This window comes from Microcaecilia unicolor, chromosome 7 (assembly GCF_901765095.1).
Source record: "Microcaecilia unicolor chromosome 7, aMicUni1.1, whole genome shotgun sequence".
NCBI lineage: Eukaryota > Metazoa > Chordata > Amphibia > Gymnophiona > Siphonopidae > Microcaecilia > Microcaecilia unicolor.
The window spans coordinates 285,407,858-285,430,406 of record NC_044037.1 but is presented as its reverse complement, the minus strand read 5'-3'; the positions used below and the strand labels follow the sequence as shown (position 1 = coordinate 285,430,406).

The 22,549-nt window shown below is 43.5% G+C and overlaps 1 protein-coding gene across 1 annotated transcript in view; it reads left to right on the top strand.

The window, feature by feature from the left end:
* The window catches only part of EAF2 (ELL associated factor 2), a 91,554-nt gene that overhangs the window by 44,714 nt on the left and 24,291 nt on the right, over nucleotides 1-22,549 (top strand). The window contains exon 3 of the mRNA XM_030210318.1: nucleotides 20,079-20,215. Coding sequence (XP_030066178.1) covers nucleotides 20,079-20,215 — 137 coding nt within the window. The remainder of the gene's footprint in view (nucleotides 1-20,078; nucleotides 20,216-22,549) is intronic.

The window sequence follows — 22,549 nt, the reverse complement described above, 5'->3', positions numbered from 1 at the left end:
TTCCAGGGTCGTTTTCCCCCTCCCTCCATCCATCCCAGTTTCTGTGTCCTTCTGGCCCCCCTCCAAATTAGTTCCAGCGTCGTAGTTGCCCCCTCTCTTACCCTCCCCTCCGGCCACCCACCTGCAACGTGGTGAAGCTGACTCCGTGGCTGAAGTGAAGGGGGTTTTTTTTTCTTCATGTTCTTCGCTCCGTAACCATCTCTGTCGGCCCCGCCCTTCTGCCTCTAATAGGTCCGCCGCCCTCGACGTCAAAACGTGATGACGTCGAGAGCGGCGGACCTATCAGAGGCACGAGGGCGGGGCTGAGAGAGATGGTGACAGAGGGACGAACCTAACGATCCTAATGAGCCCTTCACTTGAAGCCACGGAGTCAGCTTCAAAATGTTGAAGGTGCTTTTTATTATAGTAGAGATGTGATAAATATGAATGTTATCTATATGTATCCCAGTAGCTAGGCTTTTAATTTCTGGGAGAACAGTGTGGAATGCAGGTTTGTTTGTTTTTTTTTAACCTTGGTGTGAACAGCTGGAGCAGGACCCGAAGGCTTTACAGGGATGTCCCTGAAGCAAGGTGGGAGCTTCTGCATCACAATGAGCACAGAAGCTGCTGCGAGTGTTGGTAACAGGCTGCTTTGCAGCAGAAAGCCCTTGCAGAGCAGTCTGTTACTAAGCATGCATTTGTGGTAGTCAGTCTTATATGGACAATTCACAGTTCATTAATATACCGCAAATAATAAAATATCTAAGTTGTTCTCAAATCAAACTCATGGCTGGATGTAGTGGGTAAAAACAAAAGGTAAAATTAAGTTACATGAGGGATTTAATAAAATCAAAGGGAGGAATAATTTAGAATTAAAATTAAACTAGGGAGGAACAAGAGGCAGAGAAGGGAACGTGAAAAGAAGACAAAGGCATATCATTCCACAGGGTGGGTGAAACAACTGAGAACGAGGTGGTTTTTGCAAGATGTGAACATACCTGAAGAAACGAGGGAGCTACTAAAAGATGCTATTGGGAAGAGCGTAAAATACACGTCGGGGAATAAGGTATGCGATGTTTGAATAAGAAGAGTGGGAGACCAGTACAAAGAATTTGGAAGCTTTCTGAGGCACACCTGTTTATAGAAGCACTGGTCTACTACATACTGGTTTTATATCAAATCATACTGTATTATGATCACTGCTGTCCAGGTGAGCACAAGATCCACGTCGCCCCCTTCCCTGGTGAATTTCATCACTATTTGCCTGTGCAGAGCTCCCTGAAGCCATCCATAATCTCCCTATTCCCTTCTGGTACTGCAGATGACATACTCCAGTCCACATCTTCTAGGTTGAAATCTAGCAACAACACCTCCTCATCACTCCCAACGTTTGGATGTCTGACAAGATCTCTGTGTAGTTCTTCTGAGATGGCCCCTGGCATTTGGGTTGTGCACTAGGATTTAGGCTAGCATGCAGGAAGATGCACGCGTAACATTTAATTACTTCCAATTAACTGCAATAGCTGATTGTTTACATCAGTGTGCATCTTTGATCTGTGTGCAAATTTCAGCGCCATATATAAGAATCCAGGGGTCAATGTGTAAATATATGTGCCAGGTTATAGAATGAGGAGGAGAGGGGGAATTTTATAACTTGGGCGCTTCAAGTTAGGCACCTCAGTGCTGCTTACTAAGTGTGAATCCCATCATCCACTAGTTCTATCCTGTTGGTCAATCAAGTCCAATTTTTCCATTTATAATTTGAATACCCAATTTAATTCTCAAAGCAATAACTTTTTTCCTATATAAATATCATAAATAAAACAAAAAAAAAATCTTCTCTTTCCAAGATGGTCCACAATGCTTCTTCATTTCTCCATGCCCACTGCAATGCTTTTCATCCAACCTTATCCTTCTGAAGCAAATGATAACTTTTTAATATGGCAGTATCTTACTCATGAGTTGTTTAAACCATGTCTGTGTCCTAATGACTACATCTAAGTTCTCTTCTATCATTAGGACTTGCACCTCATTTTCCAACTATTTTGATTTGTCCTACTTCACACCTTTTTGAAGAAAGTCACCCAGTGTGGTATATAGCAGGAAGATAAGCTTATTTGAAAAAAAATGTTTTTTTTAAAGTTGCTGTAATCACTTTGTCACTTTGTTTTCAAACTGAATACTTTTCACGAACTGATTCTTTCCCTTTTCACATCATGAATGCACCCCCCCCTCCTCCTCCCCCCCAGTATATTCTCCTACTTGCCTCTCATTTATCAGACTTCACTGGACAGGATTCTCTTGTCCCACTTTCTTCTAATCATTGCCTGGGAATGGCTTTGTGCCTGAAATCCTGTGCTCTTAAAAGTTGTCTCTTGGGACTTGGGCATTATACTGCTCACGGTGTCTGAGAATGGCATGGTGCAGAAAGATAAGAGCACTGTTTTGGGTAGCTTGTCCTTCCTTTGCTGGCTTGTAGAGTGGACTTTTTAATGGCAATGGTTCTTCATAAATTCTGCGGGGGGGGGGGGGGCGGGAATCAGGAAATTCTGCATTACACACTTGAGTTGACTTCTGCAAGGAGTGACATAGGAGGGGGAAGGACTTCCTTCTAGCTACTAATGTGACTTAAGGAGAACTGGTCAAATCCATGATAGCTTTGATCTTTTTTTTTTTTTTTAAGCAGGTCATGTAATAAATACCCTGTAGATTGCTTCATCATTAACTTGTTTGTGTCTTCCAGTTCATTAATAGTGATTTCTAAAGTAGCTTCTGATTTTCCAGGTCTCTTTCCAAATGTATTCACAAAAGCAAAATCCGACAGGGTTATGTTTCACTGTAATATTGTAGGGGTATAATGAAAGGCACAACATTGTTCCTATTACAGTTAGAAAAGCTCCATAAAAGGTACATTTTCTTGTTTTACAGAATATATAAAGGTACAGATTTATAATGTCTGTGTACACAAATTGGACACTACAGATGTGGCAATTGTTCGACAAGGGCAGTTTCCTACCCCCCCCCCCCCAACACTAATACTAGTCGGTCTTTCACATTTATGTCCCCTAGTATTTGCAATTGTTAAATTCTGTCCCTTGTATTAAATGCCAATGTCTCCTTAAGAATTTTTTATACTTCGAAGGCCAATGAAGAAAAACACAATGGACAAAATAATAATTTCTTGAATTTGTTTTACAGATCCTCATAGTAGTTGCTACCTATCTGACTCATGAACCTTTTATATCCCCACTGTATACACTGGTATGGATATTGCCTATCCAAAAATTTGTTTCATAATAACCTTTCTAAAAGAATTTTTCTATTTGTAGAACATAGCCTTCTTAATCTAAGAAGCTGTGCTATTGAAAGATTTTCTTTAAGAGGCGAGTGTGGCACTTTTCAAATGCAAAAACTTATTTTGATCTGTTGGCCTCTGGTATATACTAGTAGTAAACCCTATTTTAGTGCTGTCAGCAAGCAGGAAAAGGAAAAAAAATATTTTTACTACAGGCAGCTCAGATATGTCCTTTGAATGTGGGTTTAACGCTTTAATTTGTAATATGGCTCCCTTTGATATCTGGTCATTTAGCCAACAGTTTATTTCTTATGAAAGAATATTGAGAGTGAGTTATGATTTTAGACGTCTGTGGAGCAGATTTAGTTTTCTTTTTTTTTATTGGGAGTGTACTAGACTTGGAAAAATGATAGAGGTAATGAATGGAGCTTATTTTGATTTTTAAACTGTATACCTATTTTTTTTGTCTATATTGCATATATGACAATACTTTTGCTTGTGTTTGAGTTTTCTCAACAGTGATTAGAGGGTGTTGTTTTTTTTTAAATTTTGTAACTTCAGGGTATTATATTATTTTAAACATCTGAATGAGAGATATTGTTAATACTTATTTTTTTTTAATTATTTGCAATTTTGTATTTTTTTCTTTGTTTATATATGTAGATTCATAAACCTTGATGCAGCAAAACGTTTCCATGTCGGGTTTGCTTTTATGTGATCACATTTTTTGTGTGTGAGTTTTACTTAAAAAAAAAAAAATGTAATTCCTTGACATCGTGTTGGACCAGGGATTATCAACCCAATCCTTAGGACACACCTAGCCAGTTAGGGTTTCAGTATGCTCACAGTGAATATGCATGAAAGATTTGCATGCTCTATGCCCACTGTATGCAAATACAACTGGTAAGGTGTGTCCCAAGGACTGGGTTGAGAAATTCCTGTGCTAGACTAGTCCAGACTGATGGATTGTACTTTTCAACTAGTAGATGGAGACAGAAAACACCTATTTTTCAGTGATATCGGTACGAGTGGTGCAGCCATGAAACTACTTTTGCATCGCTGCCTCCCAGAACAGGGTTTCTCAACGCGGTCCTCAAGACACACTCAGCCAATTAGATTTTCAGGATATCCACAATGAAATGCATGAGAGAGATTTGTATACAATGGGGGTGGGGGGGGGTGGGGGGTAGTGCATTCACCTAGCTCATGCATATTCATTGTGGGTAGCCTGAAAACCTGGCTGAATAGATGTGCCCCAAGGACTGGGTTGAGAACCCTTGCTCCAGAAGATGGTTGCAACTTGGACTGGTACACTAGGAGTTTTGTGTAGCCTGGCTTCCTGGGGCACAGGTTGAGGTCTGTGGTCCAGTGCCCTCATTATGGCTCTTGGGAGTCGGTCTTTTAGACCTTTGCCTAACTGAGACCTGGTGAGATACATCTTGACTCAGGACTTAGACTTAAGGGTCCTAGTTCTGGTGGACCAGGTGTCCCTCTGGGCTGTGGCAGTCCCAGAGGGCCCCTGCCATGAGGGACAGTGAGTAGTGGTGCTTAAGGGGGTCCTAGGTCTATTTCTCCCATCCCATCCCGCTCTAAATTTGTTTTCCCTTTTTGCTACCGGTACCCCTCTCCCACCAACTTAAGTCTCTGCTCTGCAAGGGACGTAAGGCAAAAAAAAAAAAAAAAATTGTTCAGTGCATGACTGATTTTCCTGTACTTTGAAGGGAATGTCGAGTGGTTTCCCAATGGTTTAGCGGAAGCCTGAATGCTGATATTGCGGTGGAAAGGAAATGCAAGCATTTTGGAGAGGGGATGCAGGGCATGTGGGAGCCATTGTTTTGGCAGTATGGCAGGTGCCTACTGCCTGGCATACAGCGTGGACATCCAAACAAATATCATAAACCCCCCCCCAGTGAGTATCAATAATTTTTAATATGGAAGTTAAAAGCTTCAACAGACTCCAGGAAAAATAACACTGCTACAGCAGTAATGAAATGGAGTTCTTTCTGTCATCATTGGCAAAACACCTCCCAGTAGAAATATATTCTTAGAGCACAGCGTCAAAACAAAAAAAACTCACACTTAAAGGGCCAGAGGAGGATAAGTCCACTATGATGTCTGTCTTGCTGGGAGGAGCTGGACACTTTCATTTCTCAGGTTTCCTCTTCCCTTCATATAGTGGAGGCCAAAGCAAAGGACACATCAAAAGGAGATCCTATCCTGGAAGGGTTACAAAAGGTGAAAAGACTTAGTAAAAACATTTTTTGCGTTACAAGACGTATGAGCAGAGACTTGATGACCTGAACATGTATACTCTGGAAGAAAGGAGAAACAGGGGTGATATGATACAGACGTTCAAATATTTGAAAAGTATTAATCCGCAAATGAACCTTTTCCGGAGGCGCAAAGGCGGTAGAACGAGAGGACATGAAATGAGATTGAAGGGGGGCAGACTCAAGAAAAATGTCAGGAAGTATTTTTTCACGGAGAGAGTAGTGGATGCTTGGAATGCCCTCCCGCGGGAGGTGGTGGAAATGAAAACGGTAACAGAATTCAAACACGCGTGGGATAAACATAAAGGAATCCTGTTCAGAAGGAATGGATCCTAAGGAGCTTAGCTCAGATTGGGTGGCAGAGCCGGTGGTGGGAGGCGGGGGTAGTGCTGGGCAGACTGACACGGTCTGTGCCCTGAAAAGGACAGATACAAATCAAGGTAAGGTATACACAAAAAGTAGCACATATGAGTTTATCTTGTAGGGCAGACTGGATGGACCATGCAGGTCTTTTTCTGCCATCATTTACTATGTTTTTAGGTCTTGCAAGGCGACAGCTTGTAGTCGTGGCAGCTGTGAGACAGGTCAGCGGCAGTGGGCAGGAAAGAGTGGGGATCTTTCCTGCCCCAAAGTAAGCCACTAGACCACCAGGGTGATTTTGGGTATGTGTGGGGAGGGCATCCAGGGCTGGAGGGGAGGAGGGGAAAATGGGGCAAGGAGGTTAGATTGAGAACAGGAGACGGTACGAGGCTATCTAGCCCAATTCGTTGAAGCCAGTAGGCGGAGATTGCCACCATACCGTTCACCCAAAACAATAACAAATGCTATAGAAAGTAAAATAAAGCAAAATATTTTTAGAAATAAGGGACTGCCTATGTGTGGGCCATTTGTAAAAGTCAGAAGCTGTTCCAGTTGGTAGGCAGTGCCCTAAAAGCTGGAGGACAAAATATTTTACTTTTTTTTTTTTTTTTAAGTTATTTGACAGCTTTTTAATTTATTTGAAAGCTTCCCATATGTAGATATAAATATCAGATCAATTCTTGTATACCGCTAATATCCCATTTCCAGGGTTCAGTGCAGTTTGCATTCTAGGTAAGACAAAAGCAAATACTGTTAGTGTGAGGTATGAGAACAATTGGAGACCCTTGGTGTAATGCATGAGACCAAAAATGTTATAGGAAAGGATAATGGATGGTACTAGGAGGTGGAAGTCAATGGATTGTTATGAAGCAGTGTTTGGGTGAGAGAGAGTTTTTTAGCCTCTTCCTGAATCTAAGGTAGCTGTTTTCTATTCTGATGGCAATAGGTAGATTGTTCCATATTTTAATTTCCAAGCATAGGGAATAGAAAGCTGAAAATCTTTTGATTTTGAATTGTCTTTTGAAACTTTGACGCTAACATCAGTTCTTTTCAGTCTGTTAGACTGGACCAAGCGTAGCAAAGCGGTCTTGGTCAGCAGTTCAGATTTGTAAGAATTGAAAAATAAACAGCTTTGAACCCGAGTCTTTCTGCTGTGGGGAGCCAGTGCAGTTTAAGATGAGTTGAAACACTATTATATCTATTCAATCTTTATATTAATCTACCCTGTTTCCCCGAAAGTAAGACATCCCCCAAAAATAAGACCTAGTAGAGGTTTTCCTGAATTGGTAGATATAAGGCCTCCCCTGAAAGTAAGACCTAGCAAATTTTTGTTAGAAAACAGGTCCGCCCCCGTGCCGCCTCCCCACCCGAGGTCGCCGGGCCCCCCCCCCCCTCCACCCATCCTCCGTCACTCCCGGAACTAACCTTAAATGCCTTCTTTCACCTTCACCGCAAGCAGCAGCAGGGCAGACCTCTCCTTCCTTCCGTGCCCCGCCCTCGCGGACGTTACATCAGGCGAGGGCGGGACACGGAAGGAATGAGTGGCCTGCCCTGCTGCTGCTTGCTGCGAAGGTGAAAGGAGGCGTTTAAGGTTAGTTCCGGGAGCAAAAAATAAGACAAGCCCCTGAAAATAAGACCTAGCGCATTTTGGGGGGCAAAAATTAATATAAGACAGTGTCTTATTTTCGGGGAAACACGGTATATATTCTGTATGATTTACTGTTTTTTCTGATATTGACAGTTAATACCAAGAAATAGAATGTTAGGCTTTTTGGTCAAAGAATATCTTGAAATAAAAACTGAGTATCACTAAAACAACTTCAAAAATTATTGCTGGTAGAAACAGCACTAATAAAGGCTGTGTTTTGTGCTTATTTTTCTACACCGTTCTATACAGTACAGTAATATATGGCCAAATTTCAGTGAAGACATCCTATTTAATGATGGGTTCATCTTAACTGTTGTAATCTGCTTTGGGAAGCCTGGTGTTATAAAGATTGGAAGTAAAATAAAACTCTCCTTTGCATTGGAGCACATGGAATCACATCTTCACCTCTTTTGTACAAATGGATTATTCTGTTTTGAGCATGTTTCAGGGACGAATGGTTTTCATAAGTCAAAATAATAAAAATTAATATTTAATCCAGATATCTTTCTTGGTTGTGGGGGGAGGGGGAGCAAGGTGACTGCAGTTTGGCAGGGGCTGGGATGGAGGAGATTACTTGCGACGGGTTAGATACAGATGGGGACGGGTTGGATTTCTGTCCCCATGCAACTCTCTAACCTGTACAAGGCATATTTTGAAGAATTATTTGGTTATTCTGTTTTTTTTTGTTTTAATTTTTCAAAAATTCTAATTTGGAAAAGAATTATAGGCGACGTTTTCCTAGTCTGGGGGGGGGGGGGGGGGGGTGATGACCATTAGTCTTTGAAGGAGATTCTTGGTTTATATCAATTCCTGTAATGACATATCTTTTTCTTCTAATATTGATGGATAAGTTTAGAACCTCAGTATATTGTAAACTAATTAATTTGTAACACCTTTACTTTATAAAAGATACCACCCCTGATGTGATAGTACCCTACTGGTTAGTTTTTAAGACTTAACAGGTTTTTGTAGTATCACTGATGACTTTAAACATCGTTCAGTGGACATTGTAAATCTGTTTACTCAGAAGGGCTATCCACAAACTATAATTAAATCTGCTTGTAAAAGAGCCTCTATTGCTCAACTTCGTTGTTTTTTTGATCTCTCCAAATGATTGGAGCAGAGATGAGTCTTGTCTCTAGGCTCACCTGTGTTCTGCCTTATTTCAGACAGGTGTGAGAGATTGGTCGCCACTGGTCGGTGCTACAACTGCTTCCAGGTTTTATAGATAAGCCCTGTATAGCCTATACACAGTCCAATTTACAAGAATTTCTCACTAATTGGACGAGTGCCTCTTTAGTTAGAGGGGACCGGGAGCATCGTCAATGCCAACATTGTGTTGACTGTCAATATGCACTAGCGATGAAATCTGTAATTAACCCCAATACTGGAAAAGAGTTTTTCTTAGTCAGTCATGGACGCTGAATGTAGGCAGGTGACTTATGCCATTTAGATGTCATAGTAGATGATGGCAGAAAAAGACCTGCACGGTCCACCCAGTCTGCCCAACAAGTTAAACTCGCGTGTCGTCTTTTTTTGTGTGTATACCTTACCTTGATTTGTACCCGTCTTTTTCAGGGCACAGACTGTAAAAGTCTGCCCAGCACTAGCCCCGCCTCCCAACCACCAGCTCTGGCACAGACCGTAAAAGTTTGCCCAGCACTATCCCCGCCTCCCATCCACCAGCCCTGCCTTCCACCGCCGGCTAAGCTTCTGGGGATCCCTTCCTTCTGAGGAGGATTCCATACCTTCTCTGGTATATAGGACAAACTATACTGAAGATAAAATAGAGAATAGCGTGTCATTTGAGTAACATTAGAGTTCAAACATCTGAAGCACCCCTGGTGGATCAGTGGGTAGAGGCAGAGCATAGCCTTAAGGAGTAAGGTTTGGTGGTTCTTTTACAGATTCGACTCCCACGGGGGTGGGGGAGTGTAACATTTCTGATATTTTGGAGAAAAAGGAGAGATGTTTTATTTTTCAATGGAATACTTTGCAGCCTTTTGGATTAAATAGATATACGGACTGGTAAAGGTTGTTGTTTTGGTTTTTTTTTAAGCTTTATAGGTCTAGCTGGACATTGTGTATTTAAAGTGAGGCTAAGTAGAGCTGCGCATGTGTTAGTGTTTTTTTTTTTTTTTTTTGGTGACCTGCCCTCAGTGGCTGGTATAGATTTTCCATTCTAGCTCTGTTTTTCTAAATTGTAAAGTATTGGGATTTTGTTCATTGCTGCTTCAATGTTTTATTTTGTTATCGAGTGAATGGGTTTTAGTACGTACTGCATGTTTGTTTCACTCTAGCTCTGCCGATCCAGAAGGTATTTCTTTCACTCCTGAAGACGCAGTAGCGAAACATGGTCCGGTGAAGACGCAAGCGAAAGGAAATTCTCAGCGTTGTACTTGGGTGGATGTGTTGGCAGAAGTAAAACAGAGTGAAGTTTTTATGTCTTGGAAAAATTCCTTCTCACTGTTGGTGGTGAGACTTGGGACTTGTGGCTTCTTGAGACCACTGGAGCTTTTCCAGTGGAGAGTTCTGGATTCTTCCTGGTGTGGGAGATGTTTTATTTAGTTATCTATCTGTATCTATATATATCTTTCTTTGGAAGTTTGGTGAACTAACAGCAAAAGAAAAATTTTTGTACACTCAAGAGGAACTGTGATATTTCCTTGGATCTTCTTTAACCAGTGTTTGTGGATTTTTCCAGCATTGCTCCTGGACTTCTTTTACTGGATAGTATATTGGTTTTGTATATCTTGCTAGCTCTACTTAATGTAAAGGTTGGCATTTCTGTAATGCTTTAGATGTGGTCTTCTGTAGCCCTTTTTAGTATGAAGGTTTTGAATAAAGTATGGTTTTATCAAACTTATAACACTCTATAGCCCTTACTTTGGAATTTTGATGTCTGTAATATATTTGGGGGTTTGAATGTATATTGTTACCCTGTGTTCTGATTTATAATAACAGAATAAATGGCCACAGATAAAGACCTGTATGGTCCATCCAGTCTGCCCAACAAGGCCGCTAGAGTTGTACCTGCTGCTCAGTACAGGTTACACCTATTCTATGCCGTTTAAAGTGTGAACGTCATTAAATTTTGCTTTGAGTCCGTTCTCTTTCTATATAGGGATCCTTTGTGTTTATCCCACACTTTTTTTGAATTCCCTACACCCCTTCCCGTGCACTCCGCTCCATGGATAAATCCTTCTTATCTGTTCCCTTCTCCACTACTGCCAACTCCAGACTTCGCGCCTTCTGTCTCGCTGCACCCTACGCCTGGAATAAACTTCCTGAGCCCCTACGTCTTGTCCCATCCTTGGCCACCTTTAAATCTAGACTGAAAGCCCACCTCTTTAACATTGCTTTTGACTCGTAACCACCTGTAACCTCTCACTTCTACCTACCCTCCTCTCCTCTTTCCTCTACACATTAATTGATTTGATTTGCTTACTTTATTTTTTGTCTATTAGATTGTAAGCTCTTTGAGCAGGGACTGTCTTTCTTCTATGTTTGTGCAGCGCTGCGTATGCCTTGTAGCGCTATAGAAATGCTAAATAGTAGTAGTAGTTTTATACCCACCACTTCCACTGGGAGAGTATTCCAGACATCAACTACCCTTTCTGTGAAAAGTATGTCCTGATGTTATTCCTAACTCTACCACCCTGCAATCTCGATTCATGTCTTCTAGTTCTGATTTCTCATCTCAAGCAAAGATTTGTTTTCAGTGGTGTTCCTAGGGTGGCTGACACCCGGGGGGATCGACAATGCGCCCCCCCCCCCCGGGTGCAGCGCAACCCCTCCCCCACCCTGGCGAAAGGACACCTCCCCTCCGGCGAAAAGACACCCCCCCTGGCCCCCTGGGCACATTTTTACCTGCTGGGGGGGGGGGGGGTGCCGCGCGCCTGTCGGCTTCGCTCGTTCCCTGCTCCCTCTGCCCCGGAACAGGAAGTAACCTGTTCTGGGGCAGAGGGAGCAGAGAACGAGCGGAGCCGACAGGCGTGCGGCGCCCCCCCCCCCCCTTTGGTACGCCACTGTTTGTTTGTATATTAATATCTTTCAAGTATTTAAATGTCTGTATCGCCCCTTTCCCTGCTTTTATCTAGAGTATACATATTCAGGTCTTCAAGTCAGTCTTCTCATACAATGTTTGGTGCAAACCAATACCATTTTTGTTGCCTTCTTGCAAACTGGAGTGGATGTTTCCCTGTCTGGACAGTTGGCTTATCAGTGTATCTCTCAAACAGGAATGAATAAACTCCGTGTAATCCCTTTTAAATGTTCTTGATTCTGCTAGGATTTATCATTTCCCAATGTTCACAATAAAGGACAGCATTTATCTCTTTCTTGAAGGCCCAGTGTTGCTTTTTGTGTTTCTGGACTCTGGAACTGAGCCATCTTGTATGGGAGGTATGCTGACTCACTGGACCCACTCAGGTGTAAACAATATTTTTTCTTGGGAGAGCTCTCAAAATAGAAATGGTGATTGTGCCTGTTTGTCCCTTTTACTAGGTTCATTCATTCATTCATTCATTCATTTCAGTACTTATATACCACTTAGACCTAAGCAGTTTACAGTTTCATTTTACAGCTACTGGGTCTGGCCCTAGTGGGCTCACAGTCTGTATTACATTGTACTACTGTTGTACCTGGGGCAATGGAGAGTTAAGTGACTTGCCCAGGATCTCATGGAGCTGCAGAGGGAATTGAACCTGGTTCCCCAGATCTCAACCTACTGCTGACCAACAGGGGGAGTTGAACCCAGTTCCCCAGGTCCACAACTCGCTACTCTTACTATTAGGCCACTCTTCCACTCCAACTCTTTGTTCCCAGAAGGAAATCAGAAAACATAAGTGTTGGATGTTTTCTCTACATTGGAGAATGAAACTTGTATGCCTATTCTCCAATATCTTTATCTTTAGTAGTAAAAGTCTTTTAAAACTCAGGAGAGACCAGGGAACTATAATTCCCATAACTCCTTTTTTTGGCCAAGGAAGGTTTACTGTCAAATCATCTGAAAACCAAGATGAAAAAAAGTTTCCCTACTTTAATATCTCAGTCAGGAATAGGCATCATCCCAGCGTCCAATCCATTTTCCTCATGGCTTGGGAATGTTGAGAATGGGCTAATATGATCTTTTAGTATCTTTCATTTACTATCTCTGATGTTTCTGGCTTCTAAGAAGCAATCCACTAGAAGATCTTATGATTGTAAATGGAGATGTTCTGCAGTCCTTGGGGATGGCAAGGCCCTCCTGTGTTTGTCACACACAAAAAACTACTTTCATAACTCTTACATATGTTAGTGTGGGCTTTAAAACCAACACTGCAACTGATGTATATATTGTCACTATGTAAAAATATATATATATATTTCTGTACAACCACTGCCTAAGATTCATGCAAGACTTGTTTCATTTGAAGCCTTCTATCAGGCCACCTGCATTATGAACCTTGGTTAAAAATCCCCTTTTGGGTTGCTACCGTTGCTTTGTTGCCGGATAAGGGTTGGATCTTCCGTCTTTTCTTTCGTAACAGAGAAAAACCCTTTTTGGGCTGTAAGATATTATTATTTCCTGATGTCTCTAAGGAGACAAGGAAACGGAGGAAACAATTTTTGCTCCTTAAGTCTGGCATAATACAGTTGGGGGGTACCTTCTTTCTAAGATACCCCTGCAAGTGTATAGTAAGACTTGATGGAAAGAAATGTGTTTACAGAGCCTACGCATGCATCGGCTCTTATAGCCTCGAGAAAAAAGGACAACGCTTAATAAATAAGTAATACACCTCAATGGCACTTGCTTAATCCTGTTAATTAAAAAAAAAAAAAAAAAAAATTTAATTATTCTCCTTGTATTCCTGAATCTTGGATTCTTAGTTTATGGACTTGAGTATTAATGATTTCTTTACAGATTGTTAATCTTTATTGTTATATGATATTTTTTGTTTTATGTTCTTTTCCGATCAAGATGTTTTCTTGAATGTTTGATGAAATGAATAAATAATAAAATTAAAAAAAAAAAAAAAAAATCCCCTTTTGAACATCTGACCTATGTTCAAAATGGAAGGTGTTTTTTATAAAAATCAGTTTAATGTGTAGAGCTGAAGCATTCAGGCTCTTGTAACTTATCTATCTATCTTACTAAAGTCCCTTATAACAGTGAAACTGTGCACTCGTCCTAAATTTCTGCCTCAGTTGGCGATGGACTTCCACTTTTATCAGTCAGTCATCCTAATATTTTTCTCAAGTCTAACAAAGCGGAACAAGCCCTCCATACCTTGGATTATAAGATGGGCATCACCACCTATGTTGAGTGGACTAAAGCACTTAAAAAGTCCACATAGAGTTTTGCTTTTGCCCCCGTTAAGGCTAGGGTTGCTGTTTCTAAGAGAACTAATTGAATAGCAAACTGCATATCCTAGCTGGATGGGCTTTGGTTAGAGCATGCCAAGGTGGTCAGCCTTCCAAGCGGGAGATTTAGGGCCTGCCCATAGCTCCGGCCCAACACACCACGATTTGCAGCCAGGAGCACAAGGACGTTGGATTGGAGCACCAGAAGTAGCCTCCCTTTCCAACAACAGCAGGAGACACCTTCATAAAACATCTCCTGCTGCCATGAGACCAGCAGCAGCAGGAGATGATGTTTGATGAAGACATTTCTGCTGTCACTGGAAACGGAGGCTATTCAGCGGGCGATCCCAGCAGGAGTACGGGAGATGACCCGCAAAAGCGGCAGTCTCCCACTGAAAGCGGGAGTCTTGGCAGGTCTGTCTTTGGGGTCATGACTGCATCAGTGACCCAATCGGGTGGCCCACTATCGAGATAATCAGCATAGGCGTTGACTCCATGGGTGCTGTGGGTGCTCGAGCACCCCCAATGTTTTAACCTGCCCGACCTGCCTGCCCTCTTCTCCCTCAACAGTCATCCGTCCTCGCCTTCCTGCTGCCCAGAATTTAAAACTCATCTTACCTCGGTCCCGGCAGCAGTGAAAGGCAAGAAAGGAAGGCTGAATCCGAGCCTGCTCGCCTTTCACTGCTGCCGGGACTGAGGTAAGATGAGTTTTAAATTCTGGGTGGCAGAAAGGCAAGGACGGAGGACTATTGTGGGAGAAGAGGTCGGGCTGGGGTTGGTACTCGCACTTGGAGGAGAGAGGGGGGGCCTGGAACTCAAAGGAGAGGGGGGCTGAAAAGGGGCAGGTGGTATTTGGGGTGAGTTACTGGACATGGAGGAGAGGGGGGCTGAAAAGGGGCAGGTGGTGTTTGGGGTGAGTTACTGGACATGGAGGAGAGGGGGGCTGAAAAGGGGCAGGTGGTGTTTGGGGCGAGTTACTGGACATAGAGGGGAAAGAGGAGAAATCGCTGGACATGGAGGGGAGGGGAGAGAGGAGAAATCGCTGGACATGGAGGGGAGAGATGAGAATTCAGTGGACATGGATGAGAGGGGAGGGTAGAGGAGAATTGCTGGATATGGAGGAGAGGGCAGGGGGGGAGAGCAGAATTGCTGGATATGAATGGTGGGGGGGGGGGGGGGGGGGAATGCACCACCTGTAAAAAAAAAAAAAAAAAAAAAAAAATTTCAGAACCCCCAATCATTTTGAAATGTTGGCTTCTATTATCAGGGCTATGATGAGGACTTCAGTTCACATCTATCTATATATATAAAAGGCAAGACCAATGTTCTGAAGCCTCCAGCCGGAAGTGTGAAGCGCCAGAGATATCCGGTTTCCCCATGAGTGAAGGAAAACAGCACAGCACGAAATCCCTCTCTCTGTAACAGTGAAGGACTCAGAGGGGGAGGGGAGAGAGATGCCCTCACTCTCTCTGTAACACAGAACAGCAGGAAACTTCACTGAAGGACTGGACTCCAAGGGGGGAGGGAGAGAGGGCAGAGGGCAGGGACACACACTCCCACATGCACACTCTGAAGAAAACCTTGATAGCCCCCGTTTCATTTGCATCAGAAACGGGGCTTTTTTTACTAGTATTTACATAACACTAGTGTAAAAGTTTTGATGCAGACTCTCAATGTGATAGCAGGATAACAGCCTATCCTTCAGAATTTCATTAAAGGTTATAGACCAATTTCAGTTTTTTATCGAGCCTGTCTTTATTTTAAGATATTGTTCGTTAAAGTACGTCAAAAAACGCAGGGTTTTTTTTCTTGGCAGTTCTTTTTCCTTTATTAAAAGAACAAACCTCATCTAAAGGGTCCCAGTGTGTGATGGTGAACTGCTAGTCTTTAGAGAGAAAGTTGCCTACCTGCAGTAGATTTTCTTTGAAGACAATAGTTCAGCAATTAACACACACACTCCCTTCTGTTCTTCTAGTATTCAGAAATGAGGGATGCCACCTGGCTGCAAGAAGACAGAAATCCCCACGCATGTCCGGGAACATCTTCAAATATTGGAAAGTTCTAGAAGGAGTGGAGGACTGGCCTAGTGGTTAGGGTGGTGGACTTTGGTCCTGGGGAACTGAGGAACTGAGTTCGATTCCCACTTCAGGCACAGGCAGCTCCTTGTGACTCTGGGCAAGTCACTTAACCCTCCATTGCCCCACGTAAGCCGCATTGAGCCTGCCATGAGTGGGAAAGTGTGGGGTACAAATGTAACAAAAATAAAATAAGTGTATTCTGTTGTAGGAACCACAACAAATTTAAGTTCTATCACACAGGGCCGTGTATTACTTGAACCAAAGAAATGGAATCTTTGGACTTGCATTGAGGAAGGATACTGCATTGTATTTAGAAGCACGGACATGGCAGAATGCAGGTAGCTCTGGTTAATTGACTTAAGAGGGGTATTTTCGAAAGAAACATCTGTTTGGATTTGGACGTCTTTGTAAAATGTCCAAATCAGGGGGCGGGGAAAATCGTATTTTCGAGAAAAGATGGACGTCCATCTTTCATTTTGAAAATACCAAGGATGTCCTTGAATTTGGACATCCCTAGACATGGACGTCTTTGACTTTCGGCAATTTTCGAAACCAAAAACGGCCAAGTCAAAAACGTCCAAATGCAAGCCATTTGGATGTGGGAGGAGCCAGCATTTCTAGTGCACTGGTCCCCCTGACATGCCAGGACACCAACCGGGCACCCTAGGGGGCACTGCAGTGGACTTCATAAAATGCTTCCAGGTTACGTAGCTCCCTTACCTTGTGTACTGAGCCCCCCAACCCCCCCCCCCTCCAACCCACTACCCACAACTGTACCCCACTACCATAGCCTTTACGGGTGATGGGGGGCACCTATATGTGGGTACAGTGGGTTTTGGAGGGCTCGCTGTTTCCTCCACAAATGTAATGGGTAGAGGGAGTATGGGCCTGGGTCCGCTGTCTGAAGTGCGCTGTAGTACCCACTAAAACTGCTCCAGGGACCTGCATGCGCTGTGATGGACCTGTGTATGACATTAGAGGCTGGCACGAAATATTTTTAAAGATGTTTTTTGAGGGTGGGAGGGGGTTAGTGACTACTGGGGGAGTAACAGGAGATCATCCCCGATTCCCTCCGGTGGTCATCTGGTCATCTCGGGCACCTTTTTGTGCCTTATTCATAAAAAAAAAAAAAGAAGCACGTCCAGGTATAAACGTTCAAGTTTTACTTTACGACGTCCTTGCTTTTTTCGATTATGGCTCAGACGTCCAAGTCTTGGGCACGCTCAAGTCCCGCCTTCACCACGCCTGCGACACGCCCCCTTGAAATTTGGACGTCCTTTGCAACGGACTGCAGTTGGAGACGTCCAAAATTGGGTTTTGATTATACCGATTTGGACGTCCATCTCTTTCGAAAATGAGCCTGTTAGTGACATTGAAAATACCTCATACCAAGAGAGTGGCCCAGCTAATTCAGGAAGGAGTTCTCGCTGGCATCCATCTCATCTGGATTTGCAGTGTACCTGATTGGTCATGAAAAGACAGCTTCTAATTGGCTGTATCAGGGCTAATTATTTATACACTTGCATAAGGAACTAATAAGTCTAAAAAAACTTGGAAGAAGGACGGCGGCTTCCATGAAATTCCTTCCAATATGCTCTCTGTTGGAGTTATTTTCAGCTGCCCATTCATTGCCTGGACTGAGAAAGGACAGCTGGAGCCTGGGCACTGCAAAATATCCCAGCCTGGCATCTCGGAGCTGTGCTGCCATGTGTCTAAAAGATAACTGTAACCTGAGCGGTGACCTACCTCAAGAGCTTCTCCAGAGACTCGTCTTGGAGAAATTAGTGAGACTAAGATTTGTTACCTCTTTGCCAGGTAACTAGACTGTGCTGTTTGCTTTGTTACATTCAAGATCCCTTGAGAGAGTATTATGAATGTTCTTCATATCCCTCTAGTACAAAGTAATAAACTGAAACTGTTTGTTTTAATCATCGTTACAAAGCCTATATTTTACAATACCACCACATGTAAATGGAAAGATTTCTGCATGTATGCCACACATCTAAATAGTGACTTTAGAAAGCCACTATTTACGTGTGGAGATTTCAAGGGGGCATGGACCAGGTGGGGCTTGGGTGGGCCAGAAATCTACATGTGTTCTCTCCTAGTTCACAAAGTGAATATACATTTTCTGAGGAAAGATAATATTCTCGTCATGGTTTTCACCAGCTCAGAGCCACATGTATTTTTTTGTTTTGTTTTGTTTTAACTGTTTTAGCTAGGGCTTTACACCAGAGTCAGTGGAACACCTTTTTGTTTAGGGGAGGGGGCCAAGCTCTGCCCCATTCCTACCCCAGCTCCACCCCAATCACACTTCCAGCTCCATCCTCAACCCCTGCAGCTTCCCTTTCCTTGCGTACCATCCCATAGTATAACCCCTCCCCCCTACCCGTGGCATCCAGCATTTCTTTACTTCTATAATGTTCAATTCCTTCCCCCCCCCCCCCCCCCCCACATTCAGCATGTCTCTCCTTTCCTATCTCCTCCCTCTGCCCCCTCCCCTGTGGGCTCCAGCATCTCTCTCTTCTCCCCTCCTCCCTCCGTGGCATTCACTACCTCTTTCCTTCCCTAACTCACAATGCCCCCCCCCCCACCCTGTAGTATCTAGTATTTCTCTTCTTCCCTGCCTCCTTTCTCTTTGTGATATCCAGCATCTTTTTCCTCCCACCTCCCCCTCCCTTATGAGTTGTTTATGTATGGTTGATGCATCTGGGCCTGAATCGGGATTTGGATTGTGGTGTCTTTTGTTTTCCGTTTCCTGCATTTCAGCTACCCAAAGAAGTGAGAAGGTCCCTAGCAAGGTTCCATTGTGGTAACACAACCAAAGGCCCGTTACAAAGTATTGTAGAAAAAGCTCTGCATAGACGGATCCATTTCCAAAATAACACTGGAACTGAGCATGCCCCCGGCCAGGACATTTCGATTCCATTCTCTGTTCTGTGTAAAATGGGCCTTTAAAATCGTCATCTTCGACTCCTCCCTCTTTCTCTGCGCACATCCAACAGACAGCTAAGACCTGTCGCTTCTTCCTCTTTAACATCAGCAAAATTCGCCCTTTCCTCTCTGAGCACACCACCCGTACTCTCATCCATGCTCTCATTACCTCTCGCCTTGGCTACTGCAACCTACTCCTCACTGGCCTCCCACTTAACCATCTATCCCCCCTTCAATCAGTTCACGTCTTATATTCCGCCTGAATCGATATACTCATATACTCGTATCATACCTGGGTTTTTGCCAGGTTCTTGGGGCCTGGATTGGCCGCTGTCGGAGACAGAGTGCTGGGCTTGATGGACCTTTGGTCTTTTCCCAGCGTGGCAGTGCTTATATGTACTTATGCACCCCTCTCCTCAGGTCAGTTCACTGGCTTCCGATCAGATACCGCATACAAGCTTCTCCTTCTTACCTACAAATGCACTCAGTCTGCAGCCCCTCACTACCTCTCTACCCTCATCTCCCCTTACATTCCCGCCCGAAACCTCCGCTCACAGGACAAATCCCTCCTCTCAGTACCCTTCTCCACCACCGCCAACTCCAGGCTCCGCCCATTCTGCCTCGCCTCACCCTATGCCTGGAATAAACTTCCTGAGCCCTTACGCCAAGCCCCCTCCCTACCCATCTTCAAATCCTTGCTCAAAGCCCACCTCTTCAATGTTGCCTTCGGCACCTAACCTTTATATTTTTCAGGAAATCTAGACTGCCCCAATTTGACTGCCCCTTCTTGATTGACTGTACACTTGTCCTTTAGATTGTAAGCTCTTTGAGCAGGGACTGCCCTTCTATGTTAAACTGTACAGCACTGCGTAACCCTAGTAGCGCTTTAGAAATGTTAAATAGTAGTAGTAGTAGTTTATAATCCATCACAAGCTTCAGGTGGTCTTCTGTCAGATAACCTGGCTCAGGGATTATGCAGGATATTAATCTTTTATTCTTGCATTCTTCCTACACCATGCTATTAGCCTGATTATATCACTCGTGTGACAGGTGTTCTCTGACAACAGTAGTTCACCAGTTACATGTCATCAGCTTTTGTTTTATTGATCACTGGCCATATGGTCTGCATTCGTTTACTTATAGGTTGCTATTTCCTTCACTTACATCAGGGTTCAACTGCACCAGTTACCGTTTTCAAAGGTTCTAAGAGGCCGTACCTGAAGGAATGCATCTTGATTGTTAACCATGACACTGGAGAATGCCGACTGGAGAAACTGAATAGCAATATCACTGTGAAGAAAACAAGGTAGGGGGCTTTATAGCAGCTGCAAGTTCTCATAGTCGCAATGAAAAGTGGTTTACTGTCCTTATTGGTGAAGAAAATGGCTAGTCACAAACAATATAATTGCCTTAAGGAAAACTGGAGCTTTTGCCTTCTTTCTCTTAAGGATTGTTAAGTTTGGATAGATAAGATGATGCAGTTTGGAAAAGGGGAAAAATGGGAACGGTTAAATCTTGTTTATTAAGAGCAGTGGTTCCTAAGTTTGCATTCAAGTAACCTGCACTGCCTCGCTATATTTGTATACAGTCCCCCTCCCCCGATTATTCAAAAGCATTTAACTAGCGATCTACAGATTTTCAACGGGACATATGACCCGCTGAAAATTTGCGGTAAGTGCCTAGCAGATAGCCAGTTATATCATGCGATATAACAGGATGTCCGCCGATTTTTTTCAGTTCAGGTTTGGCGGCCATACTTGGCCGCATGAATACCAGGCCTATCTTTGGTCTGTTCGAACTTAACTGCTCAATTTGAATATCTTCTTGGCCGGTTAAGTTTGAACTGGCCAAAAATAAACCGGATATTCAATGCCAGTCACTGGAAGCGACCCGGCATCAAATATTCAGAATCGACTCTCTGCGGGAGTTAGCCTGGCTAATTCCCGCAGTCTGAATATCCTGAAACGTGGTCTGCTTTGAGTGTAGCTGAGGACAGGTTGGGAGCCACTGTTTTAGAATGAAGTCTGACTGGGGAGTGGCATGCTAGGAATCCAGGGTTCAGATCCCTCTCTCCTCTCCCCTCCTCCACTGATGCTCTTTGTGATCATGGGCAACTCGCATCATCCTCCATTGCCCCAGGTATAAAGGTAAGAACTTGTTTGTCAGGGCCGCCGAGAGGGGGGGACAGGGGGGGGGGACAAAATTCCCTGGGCCTGGACCTCCGGGGGGGGCCGGCGCCGCAGTCCGGCCCGCCCGTCCGCCATCGCTCCCAGAACTGACCTTAAGCGCCTCACTCACCTTCGCAGCAAATAACGTCTCGCCCCCCCTCCCTCCATCGCTCTCGGAACTGACCTTAAGCGCCTCCCTCACCTTCACAGCAAGTAGCGGCAGACCACTCCTTCCTTCCGTGTCCCGCCCTCGCCTGACGTAAACGTCCGCGAGGGCGGGGACACGGAAGGAAGGAGAGGTCTGCCGGTGCTTGCTGCGAAGGTGAGGGGGGCGCTTAAGGTTAGTAGAGAGGGCCCGGTGGCGGGTGGGGGGGGGGGGCCCGGGGGCGGCCTTGTCACGGGCCTGGCCCAGTCTCTCGGGCGGCCCTGTTGTTTGTTCACATTAAGGCATACACAAGTGTAGTTACTAGGCCTGGTTGAGAATAATAGTGTTTGTGTAAAATATGCATTAAATCACATTAACTTTTTAAACCGTATTGTAGAAAATCTTTAGTGTCATATCTGTTGAATGTTCTAATGCATGCTTATTAGGTGTATCATTAGTATTATGCTAACATTGTATTATATCTTATTTGAATTCCACTGCTCTTAGATGTGTATATTTTTTTATACTGATTCATGGTAGTTCTATTATTAGGTTTCCATTTACTGTTTTTCAAGTTTACCTTTTATTATATTTGTTGGTTATTTTACTATTGTTATGCTGTTAACAAAATTGTAACTTTAAACTGTACCTGCTGTATATCGCCTTGGGTGAAGCTCTTCATAAAGGCGGTTAATAAATCCCAATAAATTAAATAAGTGAATGAGGCCCTTAGACTGCAGGTCTTGTCTGGGTCCTGTCTACATACAGTACCTGGATTTTTAACTTGCCCTTATTTGGAAAAGCAAGTAATGAAAAAAACCCAAACCCAGTTCTCTGGCATTTTCAGCCATATTTAATCTTAAAAATAAACAGGAGTTTGGTTTTATGATCATGCTATTGAACCAGCTATAACTGGCCTTGGCTAGATCTGTTCAGGTTCAGAAACCTTTATTTCATGATTTTATTCTACTGGGGTCTAGAGGAATAGTTCGATTTTGTGCTTTCATATTCCACCACCTGAAACAATGTTGAGCACAGCTGTTTATTTCAGAAGTGCAATTTATAGAAACATCTGTTTTATTCAGGCAAACCCACCTCTTTTTCTTGTTTAAACATAGTAAAATATGTAATTTCAGAAATACGTTGGGCAAAGTAGGAGGTGTGAGAAATGGGAGTATTTAGTTTCAAAATGACTGCTTGAGAACAGGTTTGCAGGACTTAAGTATCTGGGTATTTAAAAAAAACAAAACAACATTTTACAGTGGTTCCATCATATACACAGTTTCTCAAACCAGTCATGGAGTTACTCCCTAGCCAGTCTGGCTTT